We start from the raw sequence: 15,475 nt of genomic DNA, 5'->3' as shown, positions 1-15,475 counted from the left end.
TTTCCATTCCTATAAATAATTTGAAAACTACTACCTACATCTGTTAACTGTAAATAGTTATATTGAGTTGTAAAGAAATTTGGACAATACACTTGCGAAAAAGGCGTGAACCCCGAGAAAAAAGCTGTAAACAACTTCGCGGAACGAAGGTCACATTGCCGCCATTCAAAGCACATTTTCAAATTAAGCCTCGTTTTCATGCTCTTAGTGCATTAGGTCCATAAGAATGCAAAAAATAACTCTACATCTTTTGAAACCTCGGTTTGTCTTCTTATTTGCTTATTTAAAGCAAACCCATGAAGCACTGCGGGTAACGATACACAGATTCTTCGACTGCAACTTTATTTGAAATATGTGTATAAAGTGCAAGTGTTGTTGTTGATCACGTCACGTGACGTCTCAGAAGATGTCGGACCGCGCAGGGTCTCGTCTTGTGCGAGTTTCTAATCATCTTTACTCAAGTACAGACCCTTGTATGAGCCCTACGAGCTCCCAAAAAGTAAGTTACAGCTATCACCCATACGACACGAATGGCTACGTCCTACAGAACGACGTTCTCACCGAAAAAGACGTGGAATTTTACAACCACAATGGTTTCTTCGTGGTGAGGAAATTAGTAGACAAGGAGCGACTAGCCAAGTATCATGAAAGGTTCCGTCAGATCTGCGTCGGGAAAGTTAAAGTCCTAGGCTTGACTGTAATGAAGGATGTCTCGATGCGAAATTCAGAGTTCCTACCGGGAGAACGTTCGATCAACAAAATCCAAGATTATCAGAATGACGAAGTCTTGTTTGAGTACTGTAGTCTGCCTGAGATTTTGAAATATGTCGAGTGTTTTGTTGGCCCGAATGTAATGGCAGTGCATACTATGCTGATCAATAAACCCCCGGATCCTGGAACGAAGACTTCCAGACACCCATTGCACCAGGATCTACACTACTTCCCCTTTCGTCCAGCTAACAGGTAATGCACTAGTCATTTGAACCTCCCACCCCCATGGTCCCGGGGAAGTGTGGGGTTACATGGGGGCTTAGAGCACTTTTGAACAAGAATCTGTCCTGAGGGTGTGGGGGAATTGACAGTTTTTGGCCCCACCATGGGGACTTGGGGACAAATGAATAACATCACAAATGTACTTTGCAAAGGTCATGTCAGTTTCTGGTTTGAGACTTAATCTTTTCTGTAGCAAGCAATTCCACGTGTCAGCGCGTGGCAAGCTGCATGACGAAATGTGCAAAAACAAATATGAATGATAAATAACGCCAGATGAAGATGATTATTATTTCCATTTTTTAAATTTACTGTTATCTTAATAGTTATTGGTACAAATGTACTCACTGAAATGTACTGGCTTTAAAAGATGAAGGCTTACATATTTAAGATGACTTGTTATGGGGTAGTTGCCTATAGTTTGCATCCCAAGGGGTAAGGGCATTTGACTGCAGTTTTGTCCCAAGGGTTTTATTGCCTACTTCATCCTCAAAAGCCCTGTACAATCAGCACCAACATTAGCCAGCATTTCTGGCAACAAGACAAAGTTTAGTTATTTGCTGCTTCTCTATAAGCGGAAAGGCAAACATTTGCTGTTGCTGATAACTACATTAGTTCAACTGATTTCTAATCACAATTTTTTTTAAGCCAATCAGCTTATGTGTATGTGCTTCTGTGGTATTAGTCTGAGCACGTTGGTGCATTACCATCCTCGTAGACCCAGGGCGAAGGGTATCGGAAGCGAACATATGTGCGAAAAGAAAAGAAAGGGGGAAATAGACGCCCTGGGCAACTCTCTGTAAGCCTTTTTTCCAAAAAGGGTTTATAACCCAATTAGTTACCTGACTAGACCGAACGCCTTTTTCCAATTAGTACCCACTGAATTACAGAAACTGTAAAGACAATCTCAAAATTTACATATCAAGAAGGACAAGTAAAACTATGCTTATAAACATATCAATAATAGGAAAATTCTATTGAAAGGCTTTTTTAATGGTTCTAGATAATATAAGGTTTGAATCAAGTTTGAGAATTTTACTTGAACTGTTTATTTAATGAACCTTTGATGTACAAAATAATTCCAATCGAGAAATCACATGTATCACAGTATGAGCCTCATTACTAGAAGTGCTACAACGTTTCTGCTATATCTGTATATATGTGTTGCAATGATGCACGAAACCGTTCATTTCTAACAAGAACCTCAGGGCTCACAAAAATAATTCAGAAGTCGGTGGTCTACTCTTTGATGATCCTATCAATGTCAGAGCATTCTCTGCTGTACGGAGAAGGTATATTACCTGCTATTTCATAATGGAGCTGAGCGGCAGAGACATGATTGGATATTGTGCCCAAGTTTCTTCCTGCTTGCGCAACCCTTCGCAGACTCCAGGCAAAATCTGATCGTGAGATGTTTACTAAACCGAGTAGGCTTTGTTATTTATGTGTTGTGAAATGTTACTACGTGTGAGGTCCAGATTCCCAGGGCATCTTTTCCTCCTCTTTCTTTCCCGCCACTCCCTCCTTGCCACGCCCTGGTTCCCCGAGGATGGTGCATTACCTGAGAATTGTATAAACTCTATGAACTGCGTACCTTAAAGGGACAATTGCAGCAGTTCTGCATGGGCAGTTTGGTCAACCGTTAAATAATTAGCATTTCAACACAAGACACTGTGCGTGTGCTCACTATAACTGTCACACATGTTTATCTCATTGTTGTAAACTTTTTTTACCCTTGAATTGCGACTAGCAAGCTGAGAATGAACAGAAGGCCAAAAGGAAACTCCACAAACATACTAAAAAGTCTATCGTTTTTTTTTTTTGGCATTTTAGACTAAATTTATGATTCATGATATACCGAACAATATATTTAGTATAACAAGACTCAATGAAATACTAGACTCAACCGTCACTTTGTTTATTGCATTAAACATGAAAGCTCTTCAGATCCAAAAGTGGATTGCAAATGCCGATTTATTAAGACCCAGGACAATTCTTGTTAAGGATGATACACATTGCTTCTATTCATTGCAACCGGTCTCATTGACATTTTTTTAACAGAAAATGTGAAAAATATCTCAAATGTTTGGAAGCAATGCATCTAGTGGAAGTTTTGTAAGAGCAAATGTGCAGATTCTAATAGATTCTTTGCCTCTCCCTTTGCTGTTGCAGCTGTTATGTTTCCATTGGCCCACTAAATTGTTAGCCAATCCTCTGGAACTTGTGATATTGCCTCATTAATATTCAGTAGTACCTCTAATCAGTAGTCACCAAATGTTTTTATATGTATGGCAAAAAAGTATGACCACCTCTTGTTTTTTCCTTCCCCAAAATCATAGGATGGTGTGTGCCTGGACTGCCATGGAAAAGGTTACTCGCCAAAATGGTTGCCTGGTCGTCCTTCCGGGTACACACAAGACAGAGCTATTAAAGCACAGATACCCGGATTGGGAGGTAAAGCCGTCAGATGAATGTTATACTTAGACAAGTTATGCACAAATTGCATGCATGTTTTTACATGCTAATGATCATATCATAACAACATTTTAATGCCATAGTTTACCACTTGATAACATTCTATTTTTAGATTTTGATATTAAGACTTACTCAATAATTGAAAATTGTTAACATGTATTTTCGAATATTACAAATTGTGTAAACGGGAGCCTGTACAGTTTTTTTCATCAGCTACTTATAACTGATCTGACCTGCATTGTAGACTGGAAATTCACAAATTTGTTTCCAATATCTTTTTATTCCTTTTCCTATCTACTTGAATACTTACTGAGTTTCCAAAAAAAATACATATTCACTATATTGTTCTGTTTGTAGAAAGGAGTTAACAAGATGTTTCATGGCATCAGGGACTTTGACCAGAATGCACCGATGGTCCACCTGGAAATGGAGGCTGGCGACACAGTCTTCTTCCACCCTTTACTGATCCATGGATCAGGAGCAAACAGGACCAGTGGCTTCCGAAAGGTAATTTTTCTGCTGTAGAGTCAAACCATGTGTCAGGAGTGTTGGGTACAATGAGGGGAAAAAAGAAGTGGTTCTCCCTTTTGGAGTTTTAATTTCTCATGCAATAGAATTCCCAAAATGTTGATGCTAGGGCAGACAGGGGAGTTGGTGGGTAGAGTTTTATCCACATTTCATCTTTGACAGACCTATATTTTTTAATAGACCAGTTGAAAAACACCCTGCTAATGTATGTAAGAACGTGTTCTTTTGTGAAGCTTTAGTTGGCTCTAGAAAGTATAGTAGATCGAAGATGAATAAATTTGGAAAGTTACTTACCTGGAATGCCGAGCGCACAGATGCACCATGGTTGAGCCTCAGGCAGCCTCCATATGACTTCTGTCTGACCATGGAACACAGCTTAGATTGAAAGTGTTAGTTTATGTTGAGGGAAGAAATCTGGAGAGCCCTGGTGAGAACCAACTAACTCAACTCACGTTCAAACCCGGATTCGAACACAGAAGCCAACTGCGTAAGGCACAGGCACCATAGAGTGACTCTCTCTCAACTGCCCCACCCAGGCTGCGCCACCCAGGCTGCGCCACCGGACTGTTTGACGGTGTAGAGGGGCAAGCTCACTGTATCCATGAAGTGTGCATTGGTGGCCAATGCAGGGCAATGCAGTTAACAATGGTTTCTTTGTATGCAGGCCATCTCATGCCACTATGCCAGCAGTAACTGTTACTACATCGACGTGAAGGGGACTGTCCAAGAAGAGATTGCTGAGGAGGTGGTGGGTGTGGCCAAAAAAAAGCTCGGCCCAGATGTCAGCTTAACATTCCAGGTACTGTAATGTCACCAAATTGTAAATTCCCACCTAAAGTTGAGCAGATTTAATCATAATGATTTTTAATATACTATTGTTGTTGTTGTTTTTGTAGGATATTTGGAAATTTCGGCGCCGGCTGGTTCAAGGTGAAGAAGGAACTTTATAAATGGAATAACAACACACTCTGACAATAGCATAATCTGTCAAGGACTGGTACCTCTTGCTGTTGATTTACAATCCAATCTTATAATTTATAATTCCATGTAGAAAAAATAGAAGTATTTGGTAGCAGGGTGAATATGTAAAGTCTAGATCTATGAGCGTTCAATAAAGTGTTTCATATTAAGATATCATAAATATTTATGCTTTCTGTGTCAAGCTGCGATTCCTTATTTCTTAATTGGGAAACATCGGGCTCATGCATGAGATGATTTTATTTTTGCTGTTAATATTCTATTAATATTTTATGACTTAGCGTTGGAAATAAAATGAAGCTTTAAAATATGCACGCGTCTTGTCTCCATCTCTCTTTTTGCTTCACAGGAAGGCATGTAGAATAAGGCAGAGGCGTTCAATTTTCTTCGAGAAGCTGAATTCAGTGTTATTTGTCAATGCTTGCTGATTCCTTTGCCTATGATCAAAAGAACACATACAACTTAGTATATGGCCAATTCAATAAACAGTTTGAGGTCTAACTAATCAGGCCCGTACCCAGGTGCGAAATCTGAGAAAGTGGACCTAATTTTTCCGGGGGGGGGAGGAGATGAGTTCTCTGATAATAATCTGACCACCCCCGAAAGAACAAAAAGGGATTTTTTGCAGCAGTATCTTTACGGGACGTTTATTGTCGGATTTGGCTACATACCAGAGTAATCTAGCTTATGCTTTATAGTTTTGTCTACAAATAGCACGACAATTGGGAACCGAAAGTGGACCTTCGGCCGTTGTGAGGGGTACTTTGGCACCCCCTGCACCCCACCTGGGTACGGGCTTTCTAAAAGTTTGTGCGACAATATGCACAAACTCGTCAAGAATCTAGCGGGTACAGCCAACAAGTAAAAACTTTGTTTAGACTGATTTCATTACATTAGTGCTATACTTTTGTCATAAATCATCTTTCCATGTATTCCTTCGATTTTTCGAGCATTTCAAATGTTTGCCTCTCCTGCAGGCTCGAGAAGTCATCGAGGGGGGGGGGGGGGATGCAACCGTAGGCAATATATCTTAGATCAAACCAGAACCAGCATAGCTCAAGGCTTCTCACTTTACACTAGATGGGAGACCGCTTATATTCCGCCTTCAGGCCAACACAGGAAAACCTGAAAAAGGTCGGTTTGTGGCAAAGCCCAGCTTAGAAACGCCCCTCCCCCTAAAAAGTGTATGACGAAATTCACAAGTAACGTAACACAAGGATGACAACTTTTATAATGTTCGCTGTTTATTATTTCAAATCCGATAAATAACACAGTTTTAACCATGTACTTTTACAAGACACTGAAGTTCTCTTTAACTTTAGACCATATTTTAACAATCACCAGGAAACGTTATCGTTCTGTGTCGGGTCATCATGTTGTTCGCAGAAGTCTTCTCCATAGTAGCCTTTCGGGATCATACAACCTTACAGCACACTGCCCGTGCCCACTTTGCCCCGCAATAATTGTAGCAGAGGCAGTTTCCTCCCCCAAAGATGTACCATGATCCACAGCCATTCGAACAGGAGCAGCTAACTGCAAGGAAACCTGCTGGGCATCTCGCTATGACTCCTTTGCGAACGCGCTGGATACAATAGAGGCGACCTGTAAACAAAGTGAGAAAAGTAAAGGTAAAATTTGAAGGTTACTACAGGGTAGTAACAGGTCCCAGATTCCAATAATAAACTAAAAGCACTGGATTCACTGTGGAATTCAAGTCATCTAAATCAGCCTTGCTTGCATACATGCAAATAATGCATGATTTGTGATTAGTATATTTTCCAATATTCAAAATATACCATCAGAAATCATATCTTATCATGGGTCTTTTACGATTAAAATGCGAGAAAGAGTGCCTTAAAGGGTTTACTTGACAGCTAACTTTGAAGCACGTCCTTTTCGTTTCGAACTGCCTTTTCTTATGTTTTCTTGCTTAACTTAGACCCCATTAAAATTGTGTTTTGTAGCAGAGTCCCCTTCATATGCGTGAATGCTGCTGAGTAGGTCGGCTTTACCTCTAATCGTCCACCAAAAAGGATGCAGCGGCTGGGAAAGACAATGGCAAAATGATAAGTCGGCGTAACATACCTTTTTACACTTAATTTTCGCGTCACTTTAATTTCGTGACAATTTAGTGTCGCGGAAATTAAGTAAGTACACAAGAATTCTTTGGGGTAATATTGGCCGTTTAATAAGCTTTATGGAAACACCTTGTCTATAAGTAATAGTAACCCTTCATATAGTACGGTAAGGGGTTGACTTGGACTTATATTATAAATTTTTATGAAACTAAATATAACCCACGCATCTTTTGTTACAAATTGTTTTAGTTTTGATGATTACAGCACTTTTTAATTCCATTTGTTTTGCTTGATTTTATTATCCCGAAAATAAAGTGATCTGGTTTTTACGAAAATAGTAAAATCGCGGAAATATAGCCATCTCAAAATCGCGAAATTTTGACGTCGCGAAAATTAAGTGTAAATAAGGTAGTTAACTCTTTCACTCCTGAGTACTTTTGAGCAAAATTGACAGAAAACAGACTGAAAACAGAAACCTCCCTGTACAGGACCCGAAATGATCCCAGGACCCGAAGAGATCCCAGGGCCCGAAATGATCCCCAAAAGTACTCCAACTGATCCTCGGACACGAGACGATACCGAGGAGTCCCCGAAATCAACCCCAAGGAATTGCGGTAATGGACAAAGGGAAAGCAGAATAAATAATTGCAATTCTTGAAGCATAATTAAGGGTTAACAGCGACTCGATTTCTAAACAACGTGACTTAAAAATATTATATTCCAACACAATACTTCTATTTATTACATTGCCAGGCGTTAAACCCATAAACAGAGTCTAAAACAAATACACAACTTTTAATTGCTACGGAAATACAGCATATATAAACATAGCACAGCTTTGCTCAGATCAACCAAATTTTTGACCTTCCATCACACTCTAAACATTTTGCGGTTCCGACACATGACTCTGACACTCTAAATCTTATTTCCGGTAAACATCACCCCTAAAAATTAATATTCATTCGTAAACCAAACATGTATTTCACCACGAAATCCTTGTTCACACGAGCGAGTATTTACGGACACATTTAGGCAGCCGGTTTGGTCGAGAAGATGGAATGACAAAAGCACACTGAGTTATACACTCGAACAACCCTTCTACTACCGATGCAAAATATTGAGAGGATGTGGCTTTTGTTGGAAGCAATATTATGTGAGTTTTGAATTTCCTCATGTAGTCGTGCGTACACCTCGGCATGATCTCATGATATTATAGGTCTTTCATTCACCGAAAACAAACATGCCAAAAAATAACTTTAAAACATTTTGATTCCTATGAAAAGCAGCGTGTCCTATCTGTAAAGACTTTCTTCTATGCTTGTTGTGTAAAAATGATTTATCCACGCCGGGTTCTTCAAATTACTATCACAAAGAATTGTTAGTTGACCCCAATTTCTGACTCGACCACTGTTTTCCCCCCGCAGTCGTATATTAAAATCTTAATACTATAGTTTTAAGGTAAATTTCCTTTTAATAACACAAACAAAGCTAAATGTTTCATATGCTTTAAAAACTGAAAGCCAATCCTTACACATTCCTTTAGTTGTCCATTACTGTGATTCCTTGGGGTTCATTTCGGGGACTCTTGGGGATCGTTTCAGGTCCGGATCAGTTGGGGAACTTTTGGGGATCGTTTCGGGTCCTGGGATCGTTTCGGGTCCTGGGATCATTTCGGGTCCTGTACATCCCCCCTCTTTCAAGTCCAACACTACGAGTTAAGCTAAGCTACCGCTGACCCAAGACGGTGTGCCTTGAAGTTTCCAACAATGCACTGCGGTGCCTTTTCTTTTTAGCGACGGCACTGCTACAGCCTGTTGCTTACAACAGTTTCGCTTGTAATTTGCTTAAAAATTACAGCTTTTTCACATCTGGAGAGTGCCTCAGGACATCATAAAGTCTATTTGGGCATAATTAATGCTGTGCTTATGGATGTTTGCACGCTGAGGTTGATTCAGCGGGATAATTCCTTGTCTGGGCTTCACCAAGTGAGAAAGGAATTTTCTGGTGAATGGCCTCATACTCTCCAATGTGGGCCATCTTTGCTACCCAACCTTACTCAAAAATTGTTTTCTGGCTTATTCTGGGTTCCTTGGACCTGGAAATGTTTGGCTTTGGGGCAAAGAGACTTATAAAAAAAACTTTTATGATTCTGGGGGAGGAGATTGCCCGCCTATCTGTCAAGGTGTTTCCAAAACTCCCATGATGCAGTGGCATGCGTGGCATGCAAAATTGGCTAAACATGGTGACTCGCTTCTAATGGAGGTTCTAGCATTGATTATGGTGACTAATTGCTGTAAAATGGGACCTGACAGAGCGCAATAAAGGTATCTATTTGTGACTTGATCTGTGTTTGCTTGTCTCTATTTGTAGTTCGGAATTTTGTGTCTTTTTTTGTAAGAAATGTTTCTAAGTTTAAGCATTTGTTTACGAATTGGTCAGAAATTAAGGTTGATATTTTGACAAAAGCGTCAATTCTATTACATTGCTTAGATGCGCTTTTGAAGGTCGTCTATGCCTTGGATGAATCCATGAGTATCCGGGTCTGGTGATGTTTAGTTTGCATTTCCGACGTTTTGGAGTTGCGCCTATAATTTACAGGCGTCTCAGGGCGTAATAGTAATGAAAGACTTCAACAGCCTCTGCCAGCCGCCATCTTGTCACCCTAGCAGAGTACCAACCGCGAAGAAGCATCCATTTCCATCGGCTGGTTAGGAGAAGCCAAGGCGTTATTTTTTATTGAATTTGCTAAATAAGGTATTAATCTTTGTATTTAGATGTTTTTTCCGAGGTTTTAACGCATTATATGCCTTCCAATATTATAACATAGCTACATTCTAACACGCTCTCTGATTGGCTAATTTTCTATGAACAAGAAATGGATATATATATGGATATATACCATAGAGATATACCATAAAAGAAAAAAATCATTGCTGACAACAAAAAGTGATCACTGAAATCGAACTGCAAGTGTAACCCCGTAAAAGCTGTAGCAATCTTGGTTTGGAAAAATTGCTGTAGAAACTTTTTAAAGACTGTTCTTTCCATTTTCTACTCAGTAGTAGTAGGTTTCCCGTGCTTTTGGATTGTCATATGATTTTTCCAGTGTGTTGAGCACGTGTGTCTGCGCACGCACGATGATTATGTAATCACTTTTTCGGAAATTAAATTTTCGCTCTTTGCTATGTAACACCAAGGAATACCCAAAGCAATGGTCCATACCTAGCGTGCGTATATCCAGTTCTGGAGGCACGCGCATAGTTTAGAAAGCACGATGGTAGCGTAAGAGTCGCACGAGGCGCAGTCGAGTGCTACTCTAGCTGCCAGAGTGGACCATTCCTTTATTAAATAAAAATAATTACAAAGGTGCGACTGAAAAGGTCACTTTAAAGGAGCAGAAATATACCTACTACATAGGTACTTACAAGATGAACTGGGAGGTCATCATCATCAGTCAAAACTGCAGCAGTAAAATAACAAAGAACGTTTTTAGAGTGTTTATAACAGCCCTTGATTACTAGGTTACCAAGCCTAATAGGGTCCTTGAAAATTTCCCATTGGACTGGTGAGGCGAGAGATGAAACTAAACTACCTCCTAATTTCCATCTGTCAAGAGAGTAGACTAACATAAGGTCAATAGGCGTTTCAAGATAAAATTTTCTTCGCAAATCTCGAGCAGCTCTCTCCTGGTATAACAATACAATTAAATAGATATTTGAAGTACCAGGATCTGACACAGGCTCTTCGTCTTCTACCGCTGTTTCTTCAAGTGCTGTCTCGTCTTCGTTTTCCTCCGCCATGGGGGCGCAATGAGCGTGGGCGACTACGCCCAGAAGTAACAGCAAAAATAGCTTGTACGACATCTTGAGCGCGCCTTGACTGGGTGTGAATGTTTTCAGTAGCAGGTCGTGTTGTGTGGGGCTTCGCGTAAGAAGTATGCAGAGGGTAGGCGAGCAAGCCTTTATATTCCTAACCCTACAACCTAATCCTTTTGCTGGTTGATTCATTTAAAATAGCATTAAACAACATCTTAAACAGACACTCATCATAGCTATCAAAACAACATTTAAATCGTAATTAAAAAGCATCAAAATAACATCTAAAATAGAAACTCATTAAATGAAAAAAATGCATTTCGCAATATCAGACCGGGGTGACTAAGCACAAATTCCAAAAAGAAGTTCCAAACAATAAATGTAAAAGACCTTGTGCAACGGTATGGAATAATATATCAAAACTACATGAACTTGATGAGAATGTTGGGATAAAGGACAAGAGTTCACATTATTTCAAGCAAAGGCACTACGCACAGTGCCATTATCGGCCATACTTATACGCAATAATCTTAAAGCTCCAGCCCGTGAAATGAGTTCCGGTATTAGCCTCCTCTGCAGGCAACCCATAATGAAAAGGACGGAAAGAATGGGTTACCTGTGGCGAAATTGCGGAGGAGAGAGACTAAGGAGAAGTAGAGAGGGAATAGCAGCGCTTCCGGTTTGTCACTTCAGTTTTTACTGCCACAGGAAACCCAATTCTTTTTTCTTTTCTTTTTCTGGCTCTTTGAGATGCCTGCGGAGAAAACCATTCCGGTATAAGGCCAGGGCCGTAGCAGGGGGTTGGGCACTGGGGGCATGTGCCCCCCCCCCCAATATTTTGAAAAATTATAAGGAAATTACCAGTAGAGGCAAGGCTGTGCCCCCTCCCCCAATATTTTCGTTATGTTTCTGTATTGTGCCTCCCCCCCACCCCCCCCCCCCCCCCTAATATTTGGAGACCTGTTACGGCCTTGAACGCTAAAGCGGGGTCTATTCCAAAACATTATTTAAGATGCTGTATATTATTCTTTTACGACAGTAACGACATGTTCTAATGCATTGGATCGTTTCCAATCTTACAATATTATAAAATACCAATTAATCTCGATATTAGCTTTCGGCGAAGGTTCTGGAAACTCATGCTACATGTCATTGTTCTCTGAACTCATCATCATCAAGGGATCTTGTAGTAGCGACTTGTTGACAAACCATGAAATAAAAGGAGATGAATTGACAGAAATGACGGGATATGTGCAAAGGTACACTAGTTTCTGAATAAAATATATTTTGAGGTGCAATTGCGCTAAGTGGCGTGTTTTAGCTCGGTTTTGGCTGTTAAGATCAGCCGAGGAGCTTCCATTGTGGATTAAATGCATGAAAAGTCATGCTTAACCTGCCACACGCTTAGGTCTGATATCTGGCCGTGGACTTTATATTTTTTTATGTTATGATTTATAATTGGTTGCTGTGACTTTCTTGGAGTGCTAGTTATTAAGTAATATATATCAGAATTAGGTAGATTGTGGTAAATAAACTGGGTAGATGCAGAGGGCCCATTCCCACCCCCCAATTGCACTGCCACAAATTCACATCCTAACAACTTAATTTTTTTTATATATTGTTGTCCCCCTCTCCCCGACCCCTCGTTGTCATATAGATTTGAAATGTTTACTTGAAAATCCTTTGAAATAGGAGCGAAGAGGATGAATTATGTACAACGTTGCAATGCTCATGAGTTATTCTTTATTTGATCCAACATTTGTTTTTACAATTTAGTTTTTTTGGTCTAGCCACTGTATTGCTTAGTTTTGCACTTTGCGGAACAACAGTTAACTTTTAAATAGGAATAAATTGTCGAAGCTAGTCCGGTTATTTCGTTGTTTGGGCAGGCGTTATCTTCTTTGCAGTAGCCTTCCTCATACGAGTTATACGACCTTGCAGCACACGGCCCGGGTCCAGTTTATCAGCACATTCTTCTTGCATCTGTGGCAGACGCAGCGAGTTCCATTAAAGATGTGCCAAGATCCGCAGCCATTCGCGCACGAGCAGCTTACTGCTAGGTAGGTCCTTGGACAATTTACATAATAAGCAAATAAGCGAAGACGCTGGACGCAGTGAAGGCGGCCTGTGGACAGCAAAAAAACGCCAATGAGTAACGAGTATATAATGCAGAAAGAACTCAGCGAAGTACCATTTGATTCGTCGAGCGAAAATGGTAAATTATCTGCTAAATATTTCAACTCCTTTTTGTTTTTAATAAAATGTAAAAAGAAGAGGTTTCCAGGAATAATGAGGTAATGCGTTGATATAAAAGATAATTGCTTTGTCGGAATAATTGAGTTGGTTCATTAGAAACTATTGATACTTATTGTCTCTAGAAATTTCACACTACATTTTCTCCATTTACGACCAACGATGGCTTTTGGATCTGACACAGGCTCTTCGTCTTCTACCGCCTTTTCTTCAGGTGCTGTCTCGTCTCCGCCTTCCTCCGCCATGGGGGCGCAATGAGCGAGGGTGACTACGCCCAGAAGTAACAGCAACAAAAGCTTGTACGACATCTTGAGCGCGCCTTGACTGGGTGTGTTGGAATGTTTTCAGTAGCAGGTCGTGTTGTGTGGGGCTTCGCCTACGAAGTATGCAGAGGGTAGGCGTGCAAGCCTTTATATACCTAACCCTACAACCTAATCCTTCTCCTGGTTGGTTCATTCAAAATAGCATCAAAACAATATCTTAAATAGACACTCAATCATAGCTATCAAAACTACATTTAAATCACATACTCTTAAATAGCAACAAAATAACATTGATATGACGTACTTTAAATTAGCGTCAAACTAAATTAATCATTAGCATTGAACCGAAACCGATTTTGTCTGATCGTTCCCAGAAGTGACTAGACCGTTGTAAGACTTCTCTGTTCTCGAGATGTAGAGACTAGAATAAAAGAGTCCTCAGTTCCAAGATGAAACATTCTAAATACATACGTCATTTTTTTTAAATCTTTTTTATGTGAAGCGGAATTTCTAAATGTGAAGCGCTTAGAACGTTGTATAAGCGGTATATCAATGCTATATATATTTCTGTATATATATATTTTTTCCTTACAGCAGAAACCATGTGCAAAAGGGCTTAATCAGTCACCAGAAGCCATCGCACCCTGTCGCCTATTCCCTAAAAGAAAACTGCAAAGCTACTACAAAACTTTAAAGTCGGAGATATCATAGCCTAGTATTGAAATTAGATTAATCTCAACCATATTACAAAGCAAAAGGCGGTATACTGGTATATAGCAGCGCCGTAGCAGGCCACGTAAGATATGATTGGGGTGGTACGATGCAGAAACATTACGATGATATCATAGCATAGTATTTTAACTAGATCAATTTTAACCATATTACAAAGCAAAAGGCGGTATACTGGTATATAGCAGAGCCGTAGCAGGCCACGTAAGATATGATTGGGGTGGTACGATGCAGAAACATTACGATGATATCATAGCATAGTATTTTAACTAGATCAATTTTAACCATATTACAAAGCAAAAGGCGGTATGTATAGCAGAGCCGTAGCAGGCCACGTAAGATATGGTTGGGGTGGTCTGTTCGGCTTCTAGTAAGTCTTTTCTTCGGTAAATTCCATAGTTGCTTTTGCTTTTGCTATCTTGTCTTGCAAGGTGTTTATTGTTCTTTTGTCTAATCAAATTGAAGCAGCTTCGTACCGACCATTTTCTTCAGCACGCTCCCTTATAAAGCTACAAATTGCAAGACGAAACAATTATTTTCATAGACATATTTTACTTTCGCCTGCGTAGCAAGCGCAAAGGGCGGGGAAAGATGCGGGATAGACCCCGTGCGCCTAGAAAAAAGAATGCAGAGAATAAGGAAGCAGGCCCCTCTCATATTTCCCTCTGCTAGCGCGCACGACTCGTCTTCTTCTTTTTTCTACCGACTCTTTGGGCTTGAAGGCTATATTTTACCGGTTTAAATTGCATCTTGTAAACAAACAGTTTTATTAGATGTTATTCCTAACGGCTAGACCCCCCTGGGTCTGCAGCTGACTAGAGGCCGCTGCTCTCGTAAAGCAATAACCAAGACATGACCAATCGTTACTATTTACGGCAACTTTTATTCAAACAATGAAATTTAATTCTAATTCCGCATCCTAGGAATCCACATAAAAACACTAAATATTGTGTTACTATTTCTTAAGCAATATTTCAACCATCCATAATTAGCTAAACGTGCAACAATGCAGCTCTTCGAGTGCTCTTTAAATCTGAGTATTCGATCGTTTCGTTGCGCAGTTTGATTTTATGTGTTAAGACAAAATCCCAAATATATGGGAAAATCGAACATCCCGCGAGCTCGTAGTGGTTTCTGTTTCACCTTTTTACACCTATTTTCAAATCTATGCGGAATCCCTGGTTTCCAATGTTCTGTCATTCGAGAACGTAAGTACTTCGTGGATGTCATATAAGCATTCTCGTATTAAAGACGATCTCCCATTAGAATTCCTAAAATCTCACTACATGAAGTATATACTCCTGTATCGACATGATCCAGCCGCCTAAACCATAAAAGCTCTCAGCAGGGATATGCGTTGGAGAGT

At 40.1% G+C, this 15,475-nt stretch overlaps 2 protein-coding genes across 2 annotated transcripts; one reads left to right on the top strand and one right to left on the bottom strand.

Moving 5' to 3' along the window:
• The first annotated feature begins 290 nt into the window (after window positions 1–290).
• On the top strand, window positions 291–5,281 carry LOC5513549 (phytanoyl-CoA dioxygenase, peroxisomal). The gene is made up of 5 exons (XM_001633785.3): window positions 291–963; window positions 3,330–3,444; window positions 3,823–3,972; window positions 4,658–4,792; window positions 4,890–5,281. The coding sequence occupies exons 1-5, from the start codon at window positions 407–409 to the stop codon at window positions 4,941–4,943; spliced, it is 1,011 nt and encodes a 336-aa protein (XP_001633835.2). The 5' UTR covers window positions 291–406; the 3' UTR covers window positions 4,944–5,281.
• Window positions 5,282–12,584: 7,303 nt separating this feature from the next.
• LOC5513587 (resistin) lies at window positions 12,585–13,509 on the bottom strand. The gene is made up of 2 exons (XM_048733405.1): window positions 13,257–13,509; window positions 12,585–12,989 (listed from the first exon to the last, which is right to left on the bottom strand). The coding sequence occupies exons 1-2, from the start codon at window positions 13,423–13,425 to the stop codon at window positions 12,790–12,792; spliced, it is 369 nt and encodes a 122-aa protein (XP_048589362.1). The 5' UTR covers window positions 13,426–13,509; the 3' UTR covers window positions 12,585–12,789.
• Window positions 13,510–15,475: the final 1,966 nt, after the last annotated feature.

This window comes from Nematostella vectensis, chromosome 10 (assembly GCF_932526225.1).
Source record: "Nematostella vectensis chromosome 10, jaNemVect1.1, whole genome shotgun sequence".
Lineage (NCBI taxonomy): Eukaryota > Metazoa > Cnidaria > Anthozoa > Actiniaria > Edwardsiidae > Nematostella > Nematostella vectensis.
Note: the sequence above shows the minus strand (reverse complement) of the source record. Positions and strands in the feature narration are given on the sequence as shown.

Bases quoted from the DNA above. Each gene is read 5' to 3' on its own strand.
- LOC5513587 (XM_048733405.1), bottom strand. From the start codon at position 13,425: ATGTCGTACAAGCTTTTGTTGCTGTTACTTCTGGGCGTAGTCACCCTC. The intron at 12,990-13,256 runs GTAGTGTGAAAT...TGCTGTCCACAG, and splicing joins TGGTCGTAAATGGAGAAAAT to GCCGCCTTCACTGCGTCCAG.
- LOC5513549 (XM_001633785.3), top strand. From the start codon at position 407: ATGTCGGACCGCGCAGGGTCTCGTCTTGTGCGAGTTTCTAATCATCTT. The intron at 964-3,329 runs GTAATGCACTAG...CCAAAATCATAG, and splicing joins CCCTTTCGTCCAGCTAACAG to GATGGTGTGTGCCTGGACTG. The intron at 4,793-4,889 runs GTACTGTAATGT...TTGTTTTTGTAG, and splicing joins ATGTCAGCTTAACATTCCAG to GATATTTGGAAATTTCGGCG.